Consider the following 25,353-nt stretch of genomic DNA (forward strand, 5'->3'; position numbering starts at 1 on the left):
ATACCAAGGGGAGTTTTATACAGAAAGACCCAAGCAAGAATTTGGTACCTGGGCTGTTCCCAAAAAATTCCTTCTTGTTGTTAAGGAGTAAATTAATAATTTAAGCTATTAAGCTTCAGCTTTTAAGCAGCTGCACCTTGAAATGCAAGTTAACTCAACCTTAGCAGAAAGAAGGAAATTTTTATCATTCTTTCTTTTATTTGTCTTTTACATTTTCTTTTTAAGTTTGGTTTTATACTCATTCCTTTATTTGCTTTTTGGCTGGCAGGTGTTGTGAATTTGAAATGCATCGTGGTACCTCTGATCTTAGTATCTATAAATGCAGAATGACCTTGATTGAGGTTCGATTCACTAGTATATTCCTTTCCCCTTGCTCAGTAATTGCAGCTTACCTCTTTCAAAAACAAAGAACAAGAAAAAAAAATAGTCAAGAGAAGCTTTTTCTTTCTCTGAAGTTGCCAACAACCAAGTGCCAACACTTCCAAATAGAAACCTTCCTTGGAAAGTTTCAACCTGAAGGAAACTGGTGTAGTTGTGGTCTGAAATTATGGTCTTTCCTAATGGAAGTACTCACACAACCTTATCTCTGCAAGCAGAAGCAAATTTAAACTTGCTATTACTTTTTTCTAGGTATTAATAGTTCTCAGTTTATTATAGTAGCTAAAACGTGTATAAAGAAAATAACGCTTTTCTGAACTCCCTGGGTGAAGCTATTCTGCTTGTTTCAATCACCTGCTATCATCCTGCTCATCAGCTGGTAACGGCTCAACACCTACTTGATGGTTCAGTTGCCTGAAATGCTGTAGGGAGGGTTTGCTGGAGTCACTGTCTGGCAGCTGTGACATTCAACAGAAATTATCCAATCTGTCCATCTTGTTCCCACAACTGGAGAAAATTACTGTGATCAAAATGGAAAGAAGAGTAGTTAACCTTTTATTTACTTCTCAGTAGGGTGGTTTTCTCTAGCAGTTGGGAAGTTTAGCTCCTGTGGGTTTCACTTTCCCATCACAGCAGATTCCTCTGTGTTTCTGGGCACTGGGATTCTCTGACATGCTTTTATTTGCTGAATTATCAATACTTTCTGGCTAATGTAAAGAAAACTTTTGGAAATGTTCAAAACGTTATTCCTTAGCACCTAAGTCACCTTTTAAGTAGTAGAGACCAGGGCTTGACAGATGGTGTCTGGATTAAAAAAAAAGAAAAAAAACCAGCATGCATTTTAATGTTAGTTTGTCCATTTTCACTTATGTTTTGGTATAGGTTGGACAATCAAAGACAGCTTGGGCAAAGAATAACCTGTGAATTCTGTAGGATTTTTGAGTAAATTAAAATATTCTGGAGTGTTACAACAGCAGATGTCGTGTGGAAACCTGTCCCACATGGGATGGAAACACAACCTAACCAATGGGACCAGTGGTACTGCAATTGAAAGCATCGGCCTAATCCCTGTTTGTGGCAACTTTGCAGAAGATAGTGCCACTGTTTATTGCTGCTGCTGTATATTGTAGGGGATGGTAAGGAAGGAGGGGAAAAAAAAAAAAAAAATGTACCTGCCACCGTAACTCACTCTGTTGTGTTCGCATGTGCTATAGAAGAATGACGTTTGGAAAGTAAATGTGCTTCCTACTAGTCAAATGGGGGGGGGCGGGGGGGAACAAAAAATAAAAATCATAACACCTTTTAGTTTGTAGATTTCTTTTCAAGTTTTTTTTTTTTTTTTACTCCAGGCTTTTTATTTCATTTTTCTTAGAGCACTTTAGAGACTTTGATTGCAGCATCTGATTTTGCTGAGTCCAGAGGCATCATACCTAAGATATTCCTTGACTGTACTTTCTCTTTTTGTTCATTATAAGTTTCTTCAAACAGAATATTTTGTTTTATTGCATGGTGTCTCCGTCTGGTCTGATGTGAGAGGAAAGCACGTTTTTTGAATAACTAACACATTCATAGGTCACAACTTTTCTTCTCTTAAAGTAGTTGCTGAGAAAAGTCTTGAGGTATTAGACCAAAAAAGATGATCTGTGTATCACCATCGATGTGCTGAGGTTTTATGTAGTGAACTTTCCTAGTGAGTGGGCCTTCAAGGGGTGAGAACAACTGTTTCAAAGTTGTACAACATTTACAGTTGTACAGCCCTAAAGATTCAGGGTATTTATGAAAACATTTAATCTATCCTGCATGTGGATTGCAGTACACATATAACTAAGCATTTATTGCATCTTTTTCATTTTTTCCTTTAGTCCAAATACTTTGAAATTTAGCCTTTACTATTTTTAACTTTAAATTCTCACAGACGTAGCTTATTATGTGATTATAAACATTTATTATAAATTATTATAAACATTATATTATAAACATTTTCTTACAATATTATTCCTACCTTTGTGTCTAGGTACAGTATCAGTGCAATGTAGTAGTTCTGCAGAGTCATGACACAAGCAAAAAAACCACCATAGGATCTCTGATATTTTTTTCTCTTATTTTTTATTTCCTGCAGATGTGATCCATACTGTTGGGCCAATTGCAAGAGGCCATCTCACCGACACTCATAAAGAAAACTTGGCAAATTGCTATAAATCCTCTCTGAAACTGGCAAAAGAGAACAACATCAGATCAATTGTAAGTACTGTATGAAAACACATTACTTTTTTCTAATTTGGATCTTGGTTTCCTTGCTGTAGAATAATTATAATGGTAGCCTTCCAGAAGGATTCTTGCTACATGTGATGTGAAAAAGCAAGAAATAATATGTTATTTGGTCAAAATAGTTGCTAGAGGAAAGGGATGTGCTTATTTTAGGAGTTAGAGAAAGTTGGCCTGGTAGTAGGGGTACAAACAACTGTCTCATTACAAAAGGGAGGGAGCTGTTCCCCTGGGTCATTCTTACACTGTATTATTTATTAAAAAAGACCTAAGAAGCTACTGGTCAGGAGGATAACTGCATGCAATATTGTCTCCTAAATAGCTGAGAAGAGATTAATTTGTTGCTTATTCTGTCAGTTAATGTTTCTTTGTAAAAATAAAGGTATTGGTCAAGTGGCACTCTTTATAGCACCCTCTCACCAAAATCAATCATAAAATAGCCTGTTATATGATATTGCATTGAATTATAAAGGTTCTTTGATTGCTTGAAATACATGTTACATTTTTGTACCTCAAAAGGCCAGATTTTCAAAGTCCACAGAGAAAAGGAGCTGTTCCCTCTCCAGCTCTGGAGATTTGATTCTGTAGCTCAAATCGTTGCAGCTGAAGTCTTTAGATATCATAGGTTAGTTCCCTATATGTTTAACCAAGAAGGAAGTTATCACCTGGGCCTGACTTCACACCTTTTGAGTCATTTTGGCTGGTTGTGTGATAGCACATATGTTTGGCAACTTAGAACACACGCGCTTAATCTAAAAAATGTTAGTTGAACCAATGGTATTATATCAGGGTGAAATATTCAGTAGGGGAAGCTATTAACATGGAAAAGTCGCAAATGGAAAATAAAGCTTTTTGAGGAGAAGAGCAAGGCAAGTGTAGGACTTTGAACCCCAGTTAGATGTGCCCTTTGGAGTCAAACCTGATGAATATTATTTCTTTCTTGTTGGTGTAGACTGTGCTCTTTACACTTTTTCTGCTAAAGAAATCCTCTCTGTGCTTCTCAAAATGGTGTCCAGTGAGCCCTCTCTTTGCCATTATCCAGCCACAAAAGAGAGGTGGTACCAATGTAGTTGTTGTTTGATTTTTTTTTTTTTTTTTTTCTTTTAATGCTCAGCACATCAGTTAGAACTTAAAGCGACCTTGGGTGTGGGGGGGCATGTTTGGAACTGCTCACTGGGATTGTTTAAACACACAAGGATGCTTCTGTCCTGCTGTGATTCTCATTGGAGCCAGTAAGATCTCTGTGCTGTTGCTCCTACATTCATCCTTGTTCCTGCCTTTAGGCTCTGGGCAATTAAATGCTGCTTCTGGGGCATTCAGGTTAGTGAGAAGAAAGTTCCTAACATGGGAAGGGGAGGAGGGAGAGGAAAAAAAAAAAAAAGAAATTGTTTAAAAAAGAACATTGAAATAACAAAGGAAAAAACTGCACTGGGCATTGGTCAGTGCTGGCAATGCTTGCATCTGTAGGGCTTCTGTAATTTTTGGACATTCTAGGTGTAGCTTGGTATTTAACATAGAATAATAAAGAGTGGTCATACTCATGGGTTTCATGAAAACTAGCCTGATGTTTTAGTAAGAAAAGATGATCCACGGGAGAAATCATCCAGGGATTATTTCCTTGCTGGTTAAGAGCTGTTGACTGTGCACCTGTTTGAGATAAAAAATACTCAACACCCAGACTTGCAGAACACAGCTGCACAAGCTGAACAGGAGCCAAGAGCCATTCATTCATACCAACATTAAGAAGCTTAGCAAGCAATATGGATTTTAAAGTCCACATGACAGAGCATGGACTGTTCTGAAAAGCCCTAAGTCCAGTGATTTCAGCGATGCTTTGGGAAGTGAAGGCTACTTGAGTGTCTACCCTAATGAACAAATCAAGCCTGGAGCAAAGTAAAATGTGTAATTCATTCAATTAAGGAGCAGTAGATTACTGTGAGTCTGAAGAAAAGAATACAAAATGCAAGTGCGTTTCACAAGGTCCACTACAGTAGACATAGAGGGAAAGGAAAGAAAATGAATAAAAATATCCACAGACTTCTGAGGCTTGCAGAGACCCTGTAGAGAGAACAGAAGTACTCAAATCGACTCAAATAGTCAACATCTGAGTGTGGACTGAATTATGGCAACAGATATGTTTGCCCTGTGGACAAGACAAACAAACATGGGGGGGTGGGGTGGGGTGTGGAAGGTTACCTGTGTAAAATAAGGGAGAGAAGATCAGCTGTGCTAATTGAAAGCATATTTTGACTGCCTCTTTAACAAGAAGATGAAATAAGTATGGGAAAGAGGAAAATGGGGAATTTTAAAATAGGTACTGAATAAAAGCAGTATACTTTTTTTTTTCTTGTAATGCTAGGCACATAAGTTAGAACTGAAAGTAACCTACATATAAATGAATAGGTATTGATGATAGCAAGTTGTAGTATACTAAAAGAATTAACTAAACCAGAAAGCATTGGAGCATTAGCAGTTGTAGTAAGTGAGAAGGAAGCAGGAAGACATTAAAGGATTGTTACTTATCTTCAAAACAGAAAGGACAGCAAGTCTAGAAATTAGTGCAGAAAGAGGAAAAAAATCCCACAATTCAAATTGCTTTGAACATGAATTGTGTCATAGGAATTAGAATTGCTGGAGGCGTTATGAATGAAGAGTAATGATGAATGGCAATGTATCAAGTTGGACAGAAGTGTGCAGGGTGGCTCAGGGTGCACCACTAAACGCAGTTTAATTTAACATCTTTATTAATGATTTTTGAAGAGTACATAAACAGCTCATTAATTACATTTACAAATGATACTACATTAGGCAGTGTTGCAAACACTAGAAAAGGACAGAGATATATGATGACAATTGATTACAGAGACTGCGAATATAACCTCATCCAGCATCCGCTATAGCACCAGAAGGGAGTTTTTGCCTCCACTTTAGTGGAAGATGGGTCAGAACCAGAGCTGACAGCTACAGTGTAACTCGGCATGGGAAAAGATGAAGTAGCATATGGTGGGGAAAAATAACCCAGTTTGCAAATAGTCAAAGGGAGAAGCGTGCTGGAAAACCAGCATAATGAGGAAATGGTCTTGAATAATGAGCCTCAAATTAGATAGACTTACAGCAGTCACTTGTTCTGTTTTGGTATTACATATTGTTAAGCTGCCTATAGAGAAATGATGGATGCCATAGAGGTAGTAGTTTCTGTTCAAAATGGACGGGGGAGAACAGGAATAAGATTCAGAATAGATCAAAACTCACTTATACATATGTGTATATAGATGTTTCACATACTGAAGAAGGGAAGCAATGATCTTGAAATACTGTGTAAATTGTGAGATGCAGCTTTATGGAAGGAGAGAGAGAAGAATGTCATTGTGTATAAGACAAAATGGCAATTAAATGGTGTAGCTGATATTAATTTGGGTTGTGTTCGCATCCAAGGTGTCCAGACATGGATGAGAGCAACTCTGTGCTAACTCTTGGGGGAGCACTGAAATCTCATCTGAAAATGTTATAATCTCAGTAGATGGGGGAAAAAAAAAAAAAAGAAGAGATACAATGGGTAAAACCAGAAATGACATGAGGAAATATAATGAAATGCTAGTCAGTGTGATTGCTAAGGCTCATAATTCACCAGCAGCCCAGCCATGGGCAAGGATTTGCATAGCCATTAAGGCAGAGAGAAGAGCCTCAGGAATAAATTTGATTGTCCGCAGGATTGTTCAGAGAAATCAAACAGCCCCTGAGATTTGTCTCCCGCGCTCGTTTTCTCAGACCTTTTATGTTCAGTATGAGGTTTCAAATGCCATATCAGCTATTTTCATACAGCAATTTGTCTTTCTCAGGTCATCTACTCCATCTACCTTTTAGCTTACCAAAGCAAAGTTTATGGTTGTGTTTGTACTTGTTATCTGGCATTCCCAAAAACATGCATTGCTTTTTCCTTTGCACTTGCTTATGTAGCTGTGCCCACTGTAGGACACTTGAGCCGTTCTCTGACTATTTGTGTGCTCATAGGTGCTGGGTGAACCTTTTGTGTTGGATGAGTCTTATTTATACAATCCTCTGCCTGGTTAAGAGGATACTTGAGACATTGCTTCTGTTTGTCTCTAGTTAAGTTGGTACAGATCAATGGGAGAAAAAAATATTTAAGGTAATACAAGGAATTTATTTTAGGAGTAAATAGTTGGCATTTAAGCAAATTAAGTTTCTTAAATGTTCCAAATAATTTCCTAGTAATGTAAAAAATTGTATTTTGACGTTGGTCTCTAACACACTAGTAGCAATTGCTATTCTGCATCAATTAAATCTCCGCTGCATGAAACACTGGGATTACATTATAGGCATTGAGTCTTTACTGAAAGAATAAATGGTAAAAATAGTCAAAGAGATGCTTTTTCTGTTTTCGTGTATTGGTTTTCTAAATAAGTCTTACAGGCCAATTATTTGTTAGGTTATCAGGCAGAGTGGGGGAGTTGTAATCACTGTTTTCAGGGATGAAATTGGTCCCGTTTACACATTGTTTGAAATTATTTACTCTGTGTGCTCTGACTTTCTTGGAGGACCTCCTGACCTGCTTTTCTTTGCATACACTGCTTTGAAGCCATCTGATACCCTGGAACTTTTCTGAACATCAAGCACTTCCCTGCCACATACTTCATTCAGACTTTGCCTGTGGTTGAAAAATCTCAATCAATTGATGTCAGTCGAAGCCAGGATTGCGGTTAAACAGACACTTTATGAACTACACAGAAAATAAAAAAAGGTGCTGTGGATTTTTGTGGGTGGGATCCAAGTAAAAAGGGCTGTGGTGCCTTTACAGAGAAGGGAAATTGGTGCTGATCCCTCACCCAGAAGGCAGGGCAGGCTTCCTCTGCGATGGTTACGGAAATGGAGAAGTTATATTTGGGACTACAGCTCTGCTGTTGTTCAGGACTCCGTTCGGCATTGCAGTCTTCAGGATTGCTTCATGTTGGCAGGGGTTGAATTGTAAAGCTTCAACAAGAAGCATTTCTTTAGACCGCGCTCTCTGACCTCCCCCTCTAGGGAGAATTATGGCTAGTGGGAGGGGCTGGAGGAAATCCTCAAAGAACGCAGCTCTGTGAGTTGCAGAAAGAGGTCTGCTTATCACCAACAAATATATTAACAGGGTTACATACAAAATACAGAAATTTTTCTTTCAGTTCCCTAGAGTCAGGTAGGGAAGAGTTCATGCTATTCTAGAGCCTTACTAGATTAGCTTGCTGTTGCATTAAAAAAACACACACCAAAAGCATCAGTGTGTCTTTCTGCCTGGATGTTTGTGCTATGAATGCAAAAGGTAGTCCTGCTCCAGGGAAGGCCAATTAGCTGGGCTTTATTTCTCAGCACAACCACCCTGCTTCTTCTGTCTAAAGTATATAAAGGCAAAAGGCCATTTAGAAATACCTGGGAAGTAAGAGGACCTATTCAAGGGCTGACTTGCTCGTCTTCAGGTTGAGTGGAAACGCCATCACTTGGCGGTGGGATGGCTAGTGACCTGTAATGATGGGATATTTCTGGGAGAGCAAGTTGTCTCTTTTGACTCTGGATGAAGTGGGTCCCTCCTGTGCACATAACTTATGCTGCATTTTGGCTAGGGTTATTACAAAAGTATGCTAAATAAGATCAGGACATGCTTTTTGACATCCACATTGTACCTCCATTTTTGGGGTCCTAAATCAGTGTACACAATGCATATTACTAGCTGTGCATATGCAGTGCTTTTAAATTAAAGTATTATTTGAGGCTTTGTTAGATATTCCTTTCATATAAATATTAAGTTAATCTACTGGGAGTTTTGACTGATATCCTTTTTGTAGGTGTTTTTTACAAACAAGGGTCATTTACTTCGATTATATTTGTTGTCTGAGTATTGGCAAAGTTAATACCAATACTAATTAACTCATTTGTACAGAAACACAACCTACAAATTATTCAGAGCAGCACATAAAAATACATCAAGAAAGGTACCTGCCACTTACCTATTTATAGCACTTAAGAAATAACCGAATTGTCTTCTTAATTGTCTTAAATATTTGTCCTCACCTGTAATTGGGGATTTTAAAAATAGACTTTGCAGCTATGCGCTGATATTCTTGGTATTTGTATTCACCTTTAAAAAGAAGTTGTACTGCTTATAGGCTGCACTGTTTCTTTGAGCTTCGTTTGAGTGGAGACATATTTAGTCTCTGTGATGCCTGAATCTTGAATTGTAACTCATAGGCTTAAATTTTAATATCAGTTTGAAACCCAGAGTGTTCTCAGCTCCTCCTGTTCTAAATTATAAAATTCATGAAAGGAATTTTACTTGAATTGTAGAAGGGCACTTAGAATGGTGTACTGTAACGTATCGGTCTGACATTGTTTTACAGTCTTGCCTTTACCTGTCTTGTTCTCTCATGATGCAGAGTTATGTTTTAGGGAAAAGTAAAGCAATTGTGGGGTTTTTTTATTTGTAAGGAAATTTATTTCTTGCTGAGAATGTTGCCATAGCAATGAGCTATAAGTCTGACATTACTAAAGCTTGACTTTATTCTATCATCTGGTTTTCTGATACAGATTCATATCCATCAATCATAAGAGTTGCTTTGGAAGGAAATTTCCGCAGCATCATAAATCCACTTAATTTGTTTCTTTGAAACACTTGTTTAACTTGTAAACTATGATATGACTGATCCTACATTTTCAAAGTCAGTTTTCTCCCCAGCTTAGTCTTCCTTTTTTTTTTTTTTTTGCTTATTAACTTTCTTCTTCTCTTAGATATTTTTCAGATAATATCTTTAAAAATTAATCTACTACATTAAGTTTTTAAGTTTGCTTAGTTACCATATCGGCTTTTTACACCTGCATCATACGAGGGGGTTGTGATCTTTCCTTTTAGTTACAGGAATTGCTATAGCTGGCCATGCTTTCGTTAACCCAAGGTGAACCTGCTGCTTTGTGTTGCATGTGCTCCCAACCATTTCTTCCAAAATGATCTTGGAAGATTGAATTGCAATCCTGTTTCTTCAATAAGGTTTTCATTAAACCAGATGTATTCAGCAAGGTCAAGTGTAAATCGTTACACCTAAACAGAGATGCTCATTCAACTGAGAAAGGTTGAGGAATGGTTGTAGCCCTAGGCAGAGGTTCCTCAGAGAATAAGCTGGAGTTTGTAGTGGATCGTGCACTGGCAGCTGGCAACATCACCCTGTTGTGGGGAAAACCAGGAAAGGAGCAGCTGTAGAGTGACAATTAAACAGAAGGCTCTGTGAAGTTACCTATTGCACTATAGAAGAGTTAGCTGGACTGCTGGGGAACTGGAAGACAGTGTTTCAGCCAGGGATGATTATGGAGTTAGAAACAGCACCAAGAGTAGAGTGAAAGAAAAAGTGAAAGAAAAGTCCAGAGAATAGAAGACTAAATGTGAGGAGAGGAAGATAGGAAAAAAAAATTAATGCATAAAAGGCTATCGAAGAGTAAAAGTTAATAAATTGTTGTCTGTCTGGGAACATGACAAGAAGTAACAGTCTGAATTTATAGGAATGGAGTTTTCAGTTAGAGATCATGAGGAATTTCCTAGTTGGAAGGATGGTAAAGTGTTGGGAAAATTATTTAGGAAGGTTATGGCTCCACCAGTATTTGTGTGTGGAACCATCACTAGCATTTGTTGAAACCCAGGTTCTTAATGCATTAAGCACTGCCAAAAGCCCAAAGGTTGCAACAGCCAAGAGGTTGAGCTCCAGCAGCAAGGCTGTTGCAGCCTTGGGGAAATTGGCAGGTAGCCTAGTCACTGTGGGAGCTGGCTCTACAGTGCAGAGGCAGACAGATTGTCTTATGCTGCAAACAGAATTCCTTTAAAAAAAAAAAATTGTTTTAATGCTGTTGTGTTTTTGTTTTGATCACACAGTTGCACAATTTTTTTAAAATTTTTTTTTTCTCCGTGCCAATTTGTTTTTTCCACCTTGCCAGTTTGTGCTGGGGATGGTTTTCCTATTGAGATAAATGCCTCTGACTTCTGTTTCTTCTGCTACCTGGCTACCCTACCTTCTCACCATGGAGGGTTTTGTACAGACACGGAGAAGATAACCAGCTTAGGGTGCACATATAACACATGCAATAACATTCTGAGACTTGTGTACACTTCTGTAGTTTTTTTGAAAATCCATTTAAATTTTGTTTCTGCCGTATGTATAACTGTACGGTTATATATTCACTATATATTTCCTAGGAGAAAGCAGATTTGTTTTATTTGATGCTTGAAGTATATTACAGTGTTTGTTTTCTATGGCCAAGAGTGGCAGGAGCAGCTCAGAGGGATACATCAATCAGTAGTGAATATGTTTCATAACATCGTACCATGTAGAAATTATTTGTGGTAACAGTGATGATGGTGTGAACTGATGTGATTCTTCCTTTTTTAAGTATGATATGATGACTCCTGAATAGGGATATCCCTTTTTTTCCCTCCTCCCCCCTCTACACCCCCCCCCCCCCCCCCCCCCCCCCAATCCTAGGTGTTGGGAAGTGTTTTGAGTACAGACAGGGACAGGTACAGCTTAGATACTGCACCAAGTGGCATTGACAGAGGAGAGGAGAAAAGACCCTATAGTCCTTCCACCTACCTGGTTCATCTTCTGCCTGACCACAAACAGCTGTCTACATAGTATAAAGAAATAATAGTGGTGCTTTAACAAACAGGTTGCATTACTAGGGAGTCTCACTTCTCTGTTTTGTTGTTTTGTGATGTTACTGTTGTAGCTGTTCTGCAACATGGTGATTTTGTGATGGGAAGAGGGAGAAAGGCTAGTTATTTCAGTTGGGTTTAATGAAACACTGACTGTACACTTCAAAAGAAAACGGGACTGGTGGAAGTGGCTGGCAGTAGTCTCAGAATCATGTGCCCTTGTCCTCATGGGGGACTTCAACTTTCCAGACATCTGCTGGAAGTAAAACACAGTAGAGAGTAAACAATCTAGGAGGTTCCTGGAGTGTGTGGAAGATAACTTCCTGACACAGCTGGTGGGTGAGCCAACCAGGGGAGGAGCCTTGCTAGATCTGTTGTTTATGAACAGGGAAGGACTGGTGGGAGGTGTGATGGTCGGAGGCCGTCTTGGGCTTAGCGACCATGAAATGATAGAATTCTCAATTCTTGGTGAGGCAAGGAAGGGGGTCAGCAAAACCACTGCTATGGACTTCCGGAGGGCAAACTTTGGCCTCTTTGAGGCACCAGTTGAGAGAGTCCCTTGGGAGATGGTCCTGAAGGGCAAAGGGGTCCAGGAGGGTTGGACATTCTTTAAGAAGGAAATCTTAATGGCTCAGGACCAGGCTATTCCCATGTGCCACAAGTCGAACCGCTGAGGAAAATGACCGGCCTGGCTGAATGGGGAGCTTTTGCTAGGACTTAAGAAAAAAAGGAGAGTTTATCATCTCTGGAGGAAAGGGCGGGCAACTTGGGAGGAGTACAGGGATCTTGTTAGATCATACAGAGAGAAAATTAGAAAGGCAAAAGCTCAGCTAGAACTAAATCTGGCCACTATTGTAAGGGACAACAAAAAACGTTTTTACAAATATGTTAACAGTAAAAAGAATCCCAAGGAGAATATCTATCCCTTAATGGATACAGAATGGAACGTTGCCACCAGAGATGAGGAAAAGGCTGAGGTACTTAATGCTGTCTTTGCCTCAGTCTTTAATAGAGAGTCCAGTTATCCTCAGGGTACTCCACCCCATGAGCTGGAAGGTAAGGATGAAGAGCAGAACATACCCCCCTTAATCTAGCAGGAAATAGTGACCTACTATGCCATCTGGACACTCACAAATCTATGGGACCAGATGGGATCCATCCAAGAGTACTTAGGGAACTGGCAGAGGTCCTTGCCAAGCCACTCTCTATCATCTGTCAGCGATCCTGGTCAACAGGGGAGGTCCCAAAGGACTGGAGGCTTGCCAGTGTGACTCTGATTTATAAGAAGGGTCGGAGGGAGGATCCAGGGAACTACGGGCCTGTCAGCCTGACCTTGGTACCAGGGAAGATTATGGAACGGTTTGTCTTGAGAGCACTCACATGGCAAGTCCGGGACAAGCAGGGGATCGGGCCTGGTCAGCATGGGTTTACGAAAGGCAGGTCCTGCTTGACCAACCTGATCTCCTTCTATGACCAGGTGACCCGCCTAGTGGATGAGGGAAAGGCTGTGGATGTTATCTACCTAGACTTCAGCAAGGCCTTTGACACTGTCTCTCATGGCATACTCCTTGAGAAACTGGCGTCTCATGGCTTGGACAAGTGTACTCTTCGCTGGGTGAAAAACTGGCTGGATGGCCGAGCCCAGAGGGTAGTGGTGAATGGGGTGAAGTCCAGTTGGCGGCGGGTCACAAGCGGTGTTCCCCAGGGCTCGGTGTTGGGCCCTGTTCTGTTTAATATCTTTATCAATGATCTGGATGAGGGGATTGAGTGCACCCTCAGCAAGTTTGCAGACGACACCAAGTTGGGAGGCAGGGTCGATCTGCTTGAGGGTGGGAAGGCTCGACAGAGAGATCTGGACAGGCTGGATCGATGGGCCGAGGCCAATTGTATGAGGTTCAACAAGGCCAAGTGCCGGGTCCTGCACTTGGGTTACAGCAACCCCATGCAGCGCTACAGGCTTGGGGAAGAGTGGCTGGAAAGCTGCCCAGCAGAGAAAGACCTGGGGGTGCTGGTTGATTGCTGGCTCATATTCAGCCAGCTGTGTGCCCAGGTGGCCAAGAAGGCCAATCGCATCCTGGCCTGTATCAGGAACAGTGTGGCCAGCAGGAGCAGGGAGGTGGTTGTTCCCCTGTACTCGGCACTGGTGAGGCCGCACCTCGAGTACTGTGTTCAGTTTTGGGCCCCTCACTACAGGAAAGACATTGAGCTGCTTGAGCGTGTCCAGAGAAGGGCAACCAAGTTGGTGAGGGGCCTTGAGCACAAGTCTTATGAGGAGCGGCTGAGGGAACTGGGGTTGTTTAGCCTGGAGAAGAGGAGGCTGAGGGGAGACCTTATCGCTCTACAACTACCTGAAGGGGGGTTGTGGTGAGGTGGGTGTTGTTCTCTTCTGTCAGGTGTCTGGAGATAGGACAAGAGGAAATGGCCTCAAGTTGTGGCAAGGGAGATTTAGGTTAGATATTAGGAAAATTTTTTTTACTGAGAGGGTTGTCAGACATTTGAATAGGCTGCCCAGGGAAGTGCTGGAGTCACTATCCCAGGAGGTATTCAAAAAGCGAGTAGACGGGGTACTCCATAACATGGTTTAGTGGGCATGGATGATGGTTGGACTCAATCTTGAAGGTCTTTTCCAACCTAAATGATTCTATGATTCTATGAATAAAAAACAGAAACGGCTTGTTCAGGAATAAATTCTGCAAGTTTGTGTATGTGATGATTCACCAATCACCCTGTGAGAATCCTGTGCTTAAAAGGATGAAACTTTCTGGAAATGTTGCCTGTTGGCTCGATAATTGGCAAACTGTCTCATTAGGGAAGGACAGAGTACAAATCTGTCAGTGGACCACAGTGCTAGTTATTTGAGGCAGCTCATAAAAAAACTAGGCACTGCTGGAAAGTCTACACCTTAAAGTGCAGGGGAAGTGAATGTTTGATGTTTTGGTACAGAGGAAATTGTACTGGGAAAAAAATCTTCATTTTGATTGAAAAAAGGAAAAATGGTGAAGATAGACTAGAGCAATTCTTATTTGCATGTGAATCTTGGCTGTCCAGAGTCAAGTGTATAAGATGCTTGTCATTATTTGAATAGCAGGTTCTTGTAATGGAAATTCATAGTAAAAGTTGATGGCATGTACAAATTCCTAACAAAGCCCGTAGAGCTGGTGGGCTGTGGCCATCAGGCTCTGTGCAAAATCATCGTTGTCCTTCTACTTTACCTCCTTTCATTGGCCTATTCCCTGTCATCTTGTTCACAGTTTGTAGGCTCTTTGGGTGGGCTTCTATTTGCTCTATAAGGACAGTCTGCATGTGCTATGAAGGTGCAATCTCTGTTAAGACTCATGGGATTCACAGCAATTGCAGTAATGGAAAATAATAGTTGCAACAGGGTCTTTTTTTTTTTTTTTTTTGACACAGACTGCAGTGACTCTCTCCATCACCAGAAGTGGAGTCAAATTCTGCTGAAATTCAAAATTGCTTATTCACAGGTTTTCATGCTGGAGGTACCCTCCTTGATGCCTAGAAATGTATGAAGGGTTGTCTGGCAGATAGTGACTTGTCACTACCAGATTTTTTTTCCTCGCAATTTAACGGTGGGGAGAAGAACACATGATGCTGTATCTTAGCACTGCATGATGCTTGCTAGGTCCCTGTCACTTGGCATTTTTCATCAGATAATTTTGAGATGCTTTTGTACATCCCATTTGATTTTTTAAACATTGCCTTAATTTATCTATGCAAAGAACAAACTATAGCATGAAATTTGTATGTGCTTTTTTCACTTGAAATCAGTCCATTTTTCAAATAGCAAATTAAAAAATTATTTTGAACATTGCTTTTTATATTTACATAGCTAATATAAAGCAAAGAAATTAAAATTTAGAGCATAATTTTTTCTGTATGTGAGATGGGCATCATAATACTTAACTAGGTTAAAAAAAATGTATTTCATTACCACACAATATCTATTTAGGATCAGGGTAAATATATTGGAAAGTAGTTCTGATAAATAAGCAGAAGGGGCACACTTTCATAAGCCTTGTTTGCCAGCTCATTAAATATGTTTCCTCTGCTTTGCTGCCAGTCACTTGGAGCCACGTACATTATACAGAAATGATATATTATGTCATATCTACATATAAAGAAACAGCAATGATCAGTAGTTAGCTGCAAAATTTATACCCTTACCTGAGAGGTTTTTTAATATTATTCCAGTATGACGATGTCACGTTACCTTTTAAGGCCTGTACAGTATAAAACCACTGTAATTTGAGTAATGTAACTGAAGTAATATGACTGGTACTTCAGTATTGTATTCTGATGAAATACTCATTTCTTTAATCTGAAAAACTGTTCTCACCTATACAAACTACATGCAGTCCACATTCAAGTAAACAGTTTAGCAGCCTTATTTTTTCAAAGCTGATTTGCTTATCAACTCCTAGTGATGTCTGCCAATTAGGATTTAGAGATTTGTTCATAGCACAGATGAAAACACATATAACAAATAGAGTTAGTTTTGGTAAAGAAACTATGGTAAAAAAGATGTGTATTGTAGCATGACTTCTGATGGTTTGTCATAGGACATGGCTGCAAAGAGGGAGAATTTTTTAATTTGGGATAGTTAGAGATAAATGAATTTTTCATTTTGTCCTGTTATGCCTTTCCTAAAAGTTGACTACGTAAGTTAAAGCTATGAGCCAAGAACACACATTTCTGTAGCCTGCAGTTAGCTTCAGCATTTACTTTACTAGTGGTCTTATTAAAAATCATTATTTATTGTGTTCACATTGGAATGTAGAATATGCTACATTGCAAATATTTTCTTTTTTAAGGAAATAAATCAGTGTATTGCTGGTTTTTAAGAGTTGCCTTACCTTTCTGAACTTCCTCTGACGTATAGTGGCTGGATTAGATCTTTGAGTTAAACCTCGACCTGTGTCTATTCCGCATAACCGTGCCCTTCCAGAAGAGGAGCAGTCATGAGACAATGTTTTTTGTGCATACGAAATGACATAGTTTGGACAGAAACCTTGGATGATGATCTCAATCGAGAAGACTTAGACAGTGTTGGGGCAGAATTATCCACTAACGTGTCCTCCTTGAACAGCTGATCCTGACTTTGCACTTCCATAAACACAATGCAGTTCTTTCTCCTGCTTCTGTGAAAAAGAGGAAGACTGCAAGTGTGTCAGAGTCTATATGAAAAGTGAGAGAGCATAAGCGCAACAAGTTTCTATATTTATTACTTGTTGGTATTCCTTGTTGTGGAATGCATCCCTCCCCGAGTCAAGCATAGACTGTCAGGCTTTGTGCAGGAAATTTGCTAGCATAGTAGTGATGGGATTGATTCTCCTAGTTCGTAAGCAGATGATGCTGTTTCAATATGACCTCTCCGTGCTCTTTATTTTTGCCTCCCCTGGGTTCATCTCTGGCCACCCTCATAAATGTGCTTCTTTGTGTTTTAGCATGTTGGAACTGAAATGTGCCCCTCCTCGTCACATCCCTGAAGCTGAACACCTGAGTGTTTGCGTGATACAGAAAGCTTTGTAACTGCCTGCCTCCGCAGAAGAAGGAAATGTTGCCATTAATGATTCTAGATTACTAAAATGTTTTTGATATTGATTTTCAATCTCCATCTCCTATTCAGTTCTCATTTATGTCCTTTCTAAGTCCTTGTGTGAGCATCTTTTCCAACTGGATCATTGCAGATCAAAATTCATTTTTCAAAGCAAAATACACAATGGTGCAAAGCATTTCTTCATACGTCAGTTACATGCAGGCATTCCTGTTTGACCTTTTTTTATCTATTCTTCCATTCTCAAATACACCAAGGCTAAGTTTGGTGACAAGGACAAGCTCAAGACAAATGTAAGTCATCAAACTGTCATTTTTTCTTTCTTTCTGCTGAATTAATGTCTTCCTTGCATTCTAATTCCCCTGTTTACTTACCGTGGTGCCATATTTTCTTTCTTTAACAGAGAAACACAGTGTTCCAAACATTATTTTATTACTTACTGCAATCTTGAGTCATTATGTTTGTTTTTGTCTGTAGCTTTGTTCCTTTAAGTGTTTACTACTTCCCTTCTTTGATCCCTCAAAATGTGTTTCATAATGTTTAAATTCCATAGGACATTTATTTATCCATTTTCCTAATCTCTCTCCATCTCCCTTTTGTTCTATATTCTCACGTGTCTTCATTATTTCACCCTTTTTAATCATCTGCAAAATTACTAACAGTCTGACTATTCAGAGCTGCTGAGTTGCATTATATAGAAGCAAAGGTGTATCCAGACGTAACTGAAACAGCAGGTATGTGAAGATTCTCATTTGGTTATCTCACTAATATATCTTTTCTCTATTGCCCTGGCACAGACGTGAGGAGTGTGGCATATAAGCTGGATTTTTGATGCAGTATTAATATCTGAATGTTCATAATTCACCAGTTCAGAAAATGCAGCTCCCTGTTTTCTTAGGAAAGCAAGCAAGCCTATGGCACCATATCCAGGTCTATTTGAAATAAAATACAAAAGTTTTACTAAAAGATGGCAGTCATAAAAAAAACCAACCCCAAATTAGTTTCATTAGACCCCCAACCATTTGGTGGTCCAAGAAACATATTGCTAAAAACTGCAAGGTGGCGATGCTGTCTGACATTGGTTCATTTAAATAAGCTGCCATTTGAGTGGATGTATATCCATCATATTTCATTTCAGGACTTCACCCCCAGAAGCTAATGATGTTAATGACAGCTAATTCTACTTAGGCCTGTTTGTGGTGGTGACTACAGCCTGTAATCAGGCATTAGAAAAAACCCACTTGATAAATTCAAGGATGCTGAGCCAAATCACCTACTGCACTGTTGACTTTAATTAAAATTGCTGGTGATAGATGTTTTTAAAAGCAGGAACTGCTGGTGTTCTTCATCACCATTTATTGTGCATCATTTCAGTGGTACATCTGTTTCTTTCATTTATAGTTGCAGGGGGGGAATATTTTGCTGTTGTCATGTATTTGGCCTAAGTTGGATTTATTTTTTGGAAGGCTTAATCCACTGTCATCAACATCATCTGAAGGATTTCTGCAGGTACCAGAGACAATCAGAATAACTTATCCCATTCTGGCTAAATACTCATGAATCTTGACCAAAAAGTGCTCTGTCATAGCTGCACCACCTGTAGTCCCTGAACTGGGTAGCTTGGATGAGTTAGTACGATTTATCATCATACCTTTCCTTTGTAGTGCAAACATACTTTAAGTAAATGAAACCATTTTTCTTTATTATCTCCTTGTTAAGAAAGCCAGGCCTTGCATTTTCCCCAAGTGTACAGCTTCTCTGAATAAATATGCAAAGTATCGTTTCACAAAATGACATTCTACCAAATCCCTTTGTACTTAGTTCTGCCAGAGGATGGAGAGCTGAGATGGTTTATAAAACAAATGCGTGCACCTTGCAAGTCTTTGAGGTAGTTTGAGGAGAATAATGGAATGCTTCACAAGTGTCAGGGACATTTTGGTTAAATGACAGGCTCCAGAAAAGGCTTTGGAGTATAAAATACAAAGTTAAATTCTCACTAGTACCTAAATAACAGGCTTAATAAAAGCATTTCCAGCCAAATAAAACATGAGATAGTTTGGGCTGAATTGTGAAAGATTTTTTTAGTTAAAGATAACAATTCCATGGTAATTCTGACTTGTGAATAGTACCTATTTCAGTGGTTAAATCCAAAAGGGAGAATAGCAAATAGGCAGGAATAGTCAGGCATGAGTGCAACATAAGTACAGGTCAGGAAGAGCCTGAAAAATCCTACCCAAAGCAAACTTGCAAATTGTATGAAAGCTTGTGGAGAGGGCTAATTATAAGTAGATGCTTAGTTCTTTGGACTTACAGTGGGACTGGAGGCAGGCATTGGGAAGGCTGAAGTCAAAGACTTCCTAAAAGCATATACATATAATACATTGGCAATATAACCATTCCATGTATTGTTAAGTTATGAATGTACAGGTGATGATGTTTAGTTAAGCTATTCCTACAAAGAGTTACTGGGTGCTTCCTGTTTGTGCATACATTTTTTCACCTTGGCCTGTGCTGAGGGTGTAACGATGCCAAGGTCAGCAGTGAAGTTTTCACTGAAGTGTTTGCCTGTCACGTCTTAGTGTCTTCTAGTATGCAAAAGAGGTTGAATTTCATCAGAGAAATGGCAGCTGATCAAGATTAAGTGCTCCTCCAAAAATTAGTAAGCAATAGTGGTACTGTTAATAGTCCTAAGATCTCTCCATCAGTAGGAAGAACTGGTTTATATTGACAAAAAAATTAACTGTTATGAATGCATGTCCAGACCTTTGCTTTAAAAAGGTTTCTGGAAACCTTCTGTGCCTCTGGACTGTAACTTGGTGGTTTTTTGGGTTTTGTTTTTTTTTTTTTTTTGAATGGCTCAGGATCTTCTTTTTGTAAATCTTGTTGGTTCTGTGGATGTCAAGGAAAGCACTGTCCTGAAAGACTTAGTTAGAGCCAATGACCTAAGTTCATGTCAAATGGTAGCTCACTTAGAATAAGGATGGGTTTTCATCTGTAAAATTTTGGAAGGCATGAAAGCTGTAAGTAAGGAGTATGTGTCCAATGGGCCACTTTCCTATTTTTCCCAAGGTTTTTCTAGCATGTTTCTAGTGTGTTTATTAAGCTCTTCCAGAATACATTGTTCTGACGTTTTATACTGAAGAATAAATAAATCAAACCCCTTTAATGCAGCAGGCTCTCTTAATGGTGAAGAGTAGGCTTGCAGCTATATCTCTGTCCTCTTCTGAGGAATTATCAGAAGTAAAACCTTTCAAGGGTTCTTGAACACAGTGGCATTAAGCAATTGCTGGGTACACATTAGGAAATGTGGTTTTTTGGTTTTTTTTGTTTTTTTGTTTTTTTTACAAAACCAAAAAATATGAAATTGTTTGACTTTCAAATAGACTGATCACAAGTGTGCTTTTTCCCAACCATGGTGGATGAAAAATTTTGACTCAGCCAAAGCTATTGGAGTCATGCTCCCACATTGTGTATCTGAAGTAAATCTCGTAATCTCTTGGCACCCAAAATGACTTCAATTGGCATAATGACTGCAATCAATAAGTAATAATCAAATCTTAGACCAGAGAAGGGAAGGCTCTGTAAATGTTCTGGTAAATTGTGCATCACCGCATTGATGTTGGAAAACAGCACTAGTGGAAACGATCAAAGTGGGGCAATACTCTGCAGCAGAAGAGTGTCAAAAATTGAAGTTTCTGCAAAAAGCTTTACATGATTTTCTGTAAATTTTCATTTCTAACATGACATGTATTATCATATACTTGAGGTTTCACTGCAGAAGTGCTCAGCTGTTGCTGCAAGCCATTTAAATGTGCTTATTGCAGATTGTGGTCCCTGGCTTTCAATAAGTTCAATGTAACAAAAATGATTAAAGGCTTACAGAAAGTAATTTAAAAGACAAAAATGCTGGTATACTTTGAAAGCTAATAGGCAACTTCTGTCATAAGGAGTAGTGACGGACAAAGACCCAGCAGTGGAAGAGTTGCAAATAATTGGACGTGTACTGAGGGCTAACCACAGGAGTAAGCCTGCCTTGTTCAGTGTGATGCTCTGTCTGCAGGGAAATGTTTGACGTGGGTAGATTTGAGATTCATAAACTGTAGCAGGTAATACAGTGTGCACAGAGAACCAAGGCTGATTTTATGTTTGCTTTATTTTGCTTGCCTTGGTTTTAACCTTTTTTCCTAGCAAAGTAACATGAAAGCATATCTGTTGGGTTGACAGGCTAGTGTGCGAGAGCTTCATGGAGGAAGCTGTGTCCTGTTTTGATTGACTGAGAGACAAACCTTGGCACACTATGAACTTGGAGACATTCCTGTACTAATGTCTAGCATGGAAAAAGACACACTTAAGGGGACAGAAATTAAATCTAGAGGGGCTCTAATGGGATCACTGACAAATAGGAAGAGCGAAGAATAATGTAATTTAAAAAAACCAAAAATTTAGGTTATCAAATTAGATGATGTGGTTGCAGAGCGTAGTTTGAGTCACAGTACCTTGGAACTGGAAGGAAGCAGAATAGATAGCAAGTGTTGGATAATTTTTTTTTTTTTTTCTTTTTTGAATGAATTCTGGGTCAAGGTAAAACAAAAGCTTGGATGTTTTAGGAGAAGCCTTGGGAGGTGACCTGAAGGTTGCAGCCTCTGTGAAAAAGGCCAGAATGAGAGGCTAGTGAAAGAAGAAGAAAAATGGAGGCTTTCTGAAAGGCAAGGGGGAAAAGACAATAAGGTTTTTACCAAGTAAGTATTTTCATGGTACTACTTGGAGGTGTGTTTTTTCCTTGGAAGAGCAGACAGGCAGGTGTGGACAGAGGCAGGCTGGAGGAGAAGGTGGTTCCATGCAAAGCAGCGGCAGGAGTGCCTTGGTGACCCTATAGAGGCCACATACATACATATATAAATATTTGCATGGAAAGTGAAGTTTACTCCTCTCTACATGATGCAGCTGTTGTGAAACAGGTATCTCTGAATCCTAATTACTCACTTTCCACCTGTTACTTAACTGGTGCGGGCTGGAGGAGTGTGGAAGCCCACAGGGATGCATGTAAAAATAGTAGGGACTGTCAATAGAAATCATAACCTGGCTCATTAATGCAGCCTTTGTAGCAGTGGGAAGAAAACTGTAACTTTTCCCTGGTACATTCAGAGTCAGTAATTAGCCAGTGACGTTGTCAGTGTTGCACTAGTATTTTTATAGTAGCTATGGATGAGCTGTTCTTAGGTGACTTGTCGCTCCACTGTAGAAACTTGCACTTCAGTCCATGCAGAGTTTTGAAATGAAGCAGATGGGAAAAAATCCTACACTTTTCCGAAGCAGATGGATAGGAAAAGCCTGAGCTAACGGAATGGCATATCCCGAGCATCAAGTACTGCGCATGCTGCTGAGCAGTGGGGCTCACTCTTTGAGTAAGAGGGATTCACCTCTTGGTGCTGCTCATACAAGCCTCAGTACAACATCACGGTGGTGTGCATCACCATCCTCTGCACTTGTAGGCTGCAAGCGCCGCGAGGCTCTTGGTGTGCACGCTGGCACACAAAGCTCACTTCTTAACCTGCTCTTGAGGCTGCTGGAGTGCTGGCTGCTATTTCATGGGGGAAAAATCGTTTCTACCTGCTTGTGCCCCTGCTCCCTCTTTTCTTATGGTTGATGCAGGAGGTTGAAGGAGAGATTACAAATACATTGGAAGTGTGTTATTGTGAGACACTTTAATGCATCCTACATGTTTTCCTAACAGATGCAGATTTCCACATTGTTGTTATTTTTGTCATTGTATAGACAATGTTGAAAATAAGGATAGTTTTGAAAAGTCTTTTTATCATATTACCAAAATTTGTAATGTGAGCACAGTAGCTTAGCCTGCAGTATTTTTGATTAGGGGTGTTTGGTTTTTTTCACATTGTTACCCAGATAAACAGAACTAATGGAGAAAGGCTAATTGACTTACCTTGCTCAATTTGTTGGAATGCTTTTGATAACACTTGACATCATTTTATTACATGTGATGGAGAAGGGAAAGTGGTGGAATGTTTTGTTCTTCCTGGTGTGTTATTTTTGGTAAGTGTCTAGGGTGCATTTAGATAAACTACAGTGCTAAGTCTGAGCAAGAAAGACCTAAATATCCAGTGAATTACTCCTATTTGCATTGAGAAATTAACTGTAATTAGCATTCAAGTTTTAATAGTATTGTATCTGTGAAGCTGATAAGGCCTCTGGGAGTGTGATTGCAAGAAACTTCTATTGTTTACTATATGCAAATCCAGCCACTTAGCTTTAATTAGAGGTTGAAACCTGGAGCAATTATCAGCAGTTGCTTTGGTATTAATGAGCTTGACAGAGCTGTCCATCATGGTGTTTTATATGATTGAGAATTAGAATATTGAATCCCAGTTGGTTCACTGTTCAAAGAACTTGCAGCCTTCGTCAAGCAAAACCATTTCATTTAGTATGCCATACATTTCGTTAGTTCCAGTTGTTGGAAAGACTGAAGTCCTTATAAATTTGTATAGCTGCTATTTTCTGCATGATGGTTTGAGAATATATGAGAGAATTTCTTCTAAGGCATACGTTGCCAATAATTTTTTTTAAAAATAAATGGTTCTAAGAGCAGTTAGATGGTTGCAATATAAAATTTAGCTGCTTGATGTCCAAATAATACAGTTTATGATAACTGTTGGCTGATGAATTTCCTCACAGAATTAGCTGAAGTCTCCTCTTATGTGATGGTGTTGGATACTTCCTTTCACATTCTGGTTATAGTAGAGGACAACAAGAGAGATGTAAGGGGAAGAGACAAGAAGCTTATAATGCCTAGCCCCATAAATGTTTATTTCATTCTCAATGGAGGCACTAACCATTAGTGACTTCTGTTGCTGCTCTTTAATGTTTTTTTTGAACAAAGCAGCTTTTGTGTCAAAGAAGTAAAAAGTTTTCACAGAAGATCTGTATAGAGGGAGGAAAAAAAATTAGAAAATGTCACTTGGAGTTAGTACTTTCAGTAAACACTGTTGAAAATTTTCTTTTTTTTGACTATTTCTTTGTGAAACAATTCTCCCTTCCACAAACCTTTGAACAATTAGAACAGATATTTTATAAAGGTATATTAAAAAATTTACATATAATAGATGCTTTGTTTTTGTAATTTTTTATTGTAGTTCAATAGATGGCAAAATATAATTGTGAACTTTCTTGTGCTCTGGCAGATGAGGCTGAAATGAAACCACCAATGACATTTTTAGCATCTCTCAGTATTCCTTAGGGTGTAAAAAGCTTTACTGTATTGAATGACAGTGCAATGCCATCTGAACTACTGACCACTGGGGCGTGAAATGCCGTTTTAGTCACATATGTATTTAAATACTAGAGGTTGTATTTTTTTCAGCAGATGAGAGACTGGAAGTATTTACAGAACATTATTTTATGATGTGCTATTGAACAGCCCCAAGTTTGAAAGTGCAAGGGGGGGCAAGCTCTGTGAATGGCTTATGGCAGGGGAGGAAGCATGTTTTAGGGGTCTTGCCCTGCCCTCGGGACGTGCGTGTGGTTTCTTGTGTGGATGGGGACTACTGCCCTCGCTGCAGGGTGGGTTTTTCCTTCTGCTGTGGGTTTGGGTTGCCTCCTGTCCCCAGCTGCCACTCACAAGACAAAGCCTGGTTACACACTTAGCATCGGAAGGATCGTATTGAAAAAGAAAGCCTTGTTTTTCAGGGGGAAGGACAACTGTAGAAAGTTTTAAAAGGCTAAATAACAATGCATGTTCTAGATCAGTATCTTTGACAGCTAAATACTGCGGGGGAAAATAACATGCTGAATCTCAGTTTGTAATTTAGAGTAAGCTGGCTAGAGCTAGATGGAGCAGAATTACGAATCAGATATGGTAGTGCTAGTAGCAGTTTTTTCCTCCAGGAAAACACAGTTTATAAGCCACGTGCTTTCTAGTGCTTTCTAATTTATTTTCTAGGTGAACTGAGTTGAGGTTAAGGGACTAATGCTACATCACGTAGGCAATCAATTTTTTTTTATTATATTGGTTTGTTATGCAGCCGTGTTGTATAGGAAATGTACTATATAGCGATATTCTTAGCCGTTTAATCTTTGGAAAAAGGCTAGTTAAGGATCATCAAATAAGTAATCCAGATGGCTGATTAGAAGCCATTAATTACTAACTAGCTCTCAAATCATCACCCTTCCACTTCTGGCCTGTTGAGTCACTGCTCAGATTGTCCATAGCGGGGCCAACTTTGGCATAATCATGTGCAATAATAATCTGTAATTCACACAGTGTCTGGTAATTTGATTTAAGCAACAGTCCTCACAGGCTACTAAAGGATAAAAGACAGCACATAAGTTACTCACCTTAATGAGTCTTGTTTGAGGTGTACTTTGCCAGTTTATTATTAAACAGTGAAAATGGGATCCATTTTGCCCCTCTACTGTCTGGCGTAAGAGGAAATTCAGAAAT

General features: G+C 39.4%; 1 protein-coding gene across 5 annotated transcripts in view; it reads left to right on the forward strand.

Annotated features, from left to right (window-relative positions):
• MACROD2 (mono-ADP ribosylhydrolase 2) overlaps nucleotides 1–25,353 on the forward strand; it is a 918,876-nt gene that overhangs the window by 525,992 nt on the left and 367,531 nt on the right. For all 5 annotated transcript variants that reach the window (XM_052784123.1, XM_052784121.1, XM_052784124.1 and 2 more), the window contains exon 6: nucleotides 2,498–2,619. In XM_052784123.1, the coding sequence (XP_052640083.1) occupies nucleotides 2,498–2,619 (122 nt within the window). The remainder of the gene's footprint in view (nucleotides 1–2,497; nucleotides 2,620–25,353) is intronic.

The sequence above is a fragment of the Harpia harpyja genome, chromosome 4 (assembly GCF_026419915.1).
Source record: "Harpia harpyja isolate bHarHar1 chromosome 4, bHarHar1 primary haplotype, whole genome shotgun sequence".
Taxonomy (NCBI): Eukaryota; Metazoa; Chordata; class Aves; order Accipitriformes; family Accipitridae; genus Harpia; species Harpia harpyja.